At 34.4% G+C, this 767-nt stretch overlaps 1 protein-coding gene across 1 annotated transcript in view; it reads left to right on the forward strand.

Moving 5' to 3' along the window:
- Nucleotides 1-653, forward strand: part of LOC103770037 (WW domain-binding protein 4-like) — a gene marked incomplete at both ends in the record, with an annotated part of 7,819 nt that extends 7,166 nt beyond the window's left edge. The window contains one exon of the mRNA XM_008937285.1: nt 587-653. Coding sequence (XP_008935533.1) covers nt 587-653 — 67 coding nt within the window. The remainder of the gene's footprint in view (nt 1-586) is intronic.
- Between the last annotated feature and the right edge of the window lie 114 nt (nt 654-767).

The following is a 767-nucleotide window of genomic DNA, read 5'->3' on the forward strand; positions in this document are numbered from 1 at the left end:
ACTGTGCTTTGCTGAAATTAGTGCTGTACTAAAGAAGTAAGTTCATTGGCATGAATTCATGCAAAGTTTGATTCTTCAACAATTTTTGGTGAAGATCTATTTTGAGATAAATTTTAGAAGTTTTTGTTTGTTTGTTTATGTTTAGCTTGTGATGGTATTTATTGGTATTGCTTTTCTGTAGCCCTGAAAACCCTGAGTCTTCCAGAGAAAATTTTTTATCAGTCTCTACTAAAGACAATGACACAAACAGGAAATTACAACCTCAGGGGTGAATTCTTTGGAGAATAAAAAACGTGTAAAATATTTGCCTATATAATAACTTGAACTGTATGGCAATATTTACTGCCTCATACTAATTATCCACTGTTTGAAAAAAATTGTGTATGTGCGTTTGCAGTATTTTAAGTTAAGCAATTCAATCTCGTTGGAGTCAGAGGGAATACTTGAAAACAACTTTAGGGATTCAAGCTTTAAAACAGTAAAATTACCATGAACCAAAAATACTCAAGGGTTGAATAGTCTTAGAAGTGGTGCTTTCGCTGATCCTTAAAAGTTGTTAATTAGCTCCTGCATCTTTTTTCCTTAGGCAGCAGAGTGGGTAGAAGGTGTCACTGAAGATGGCCATACCTATTACTATAACACACACACAGGAGGTAAGGAGAGCTTGTTTTACAGTTCAGCTCTGTTTCAGAAGAGAGGGTTTTCAGGGAAGCGTTTTGTTTTGCAAATAGCTGCCTTTCTTCATTCTTTTTTTCTACATATATATA

This window comes from Merops nubicus, unplaced genomic scaffold, assembly GCF_000691845.1.
Source record: "Merops nubicus isolate BGI_N331 unplaced genomic scaffold, ASM69184v1 scaffold50933, whole genome shotgun sequence".
Lineage (NCBI taxonomy): Eukaryota > Metazoa > Chordata > Aves > Coraciiformes > Meropidae > Merops > Merops nubicus.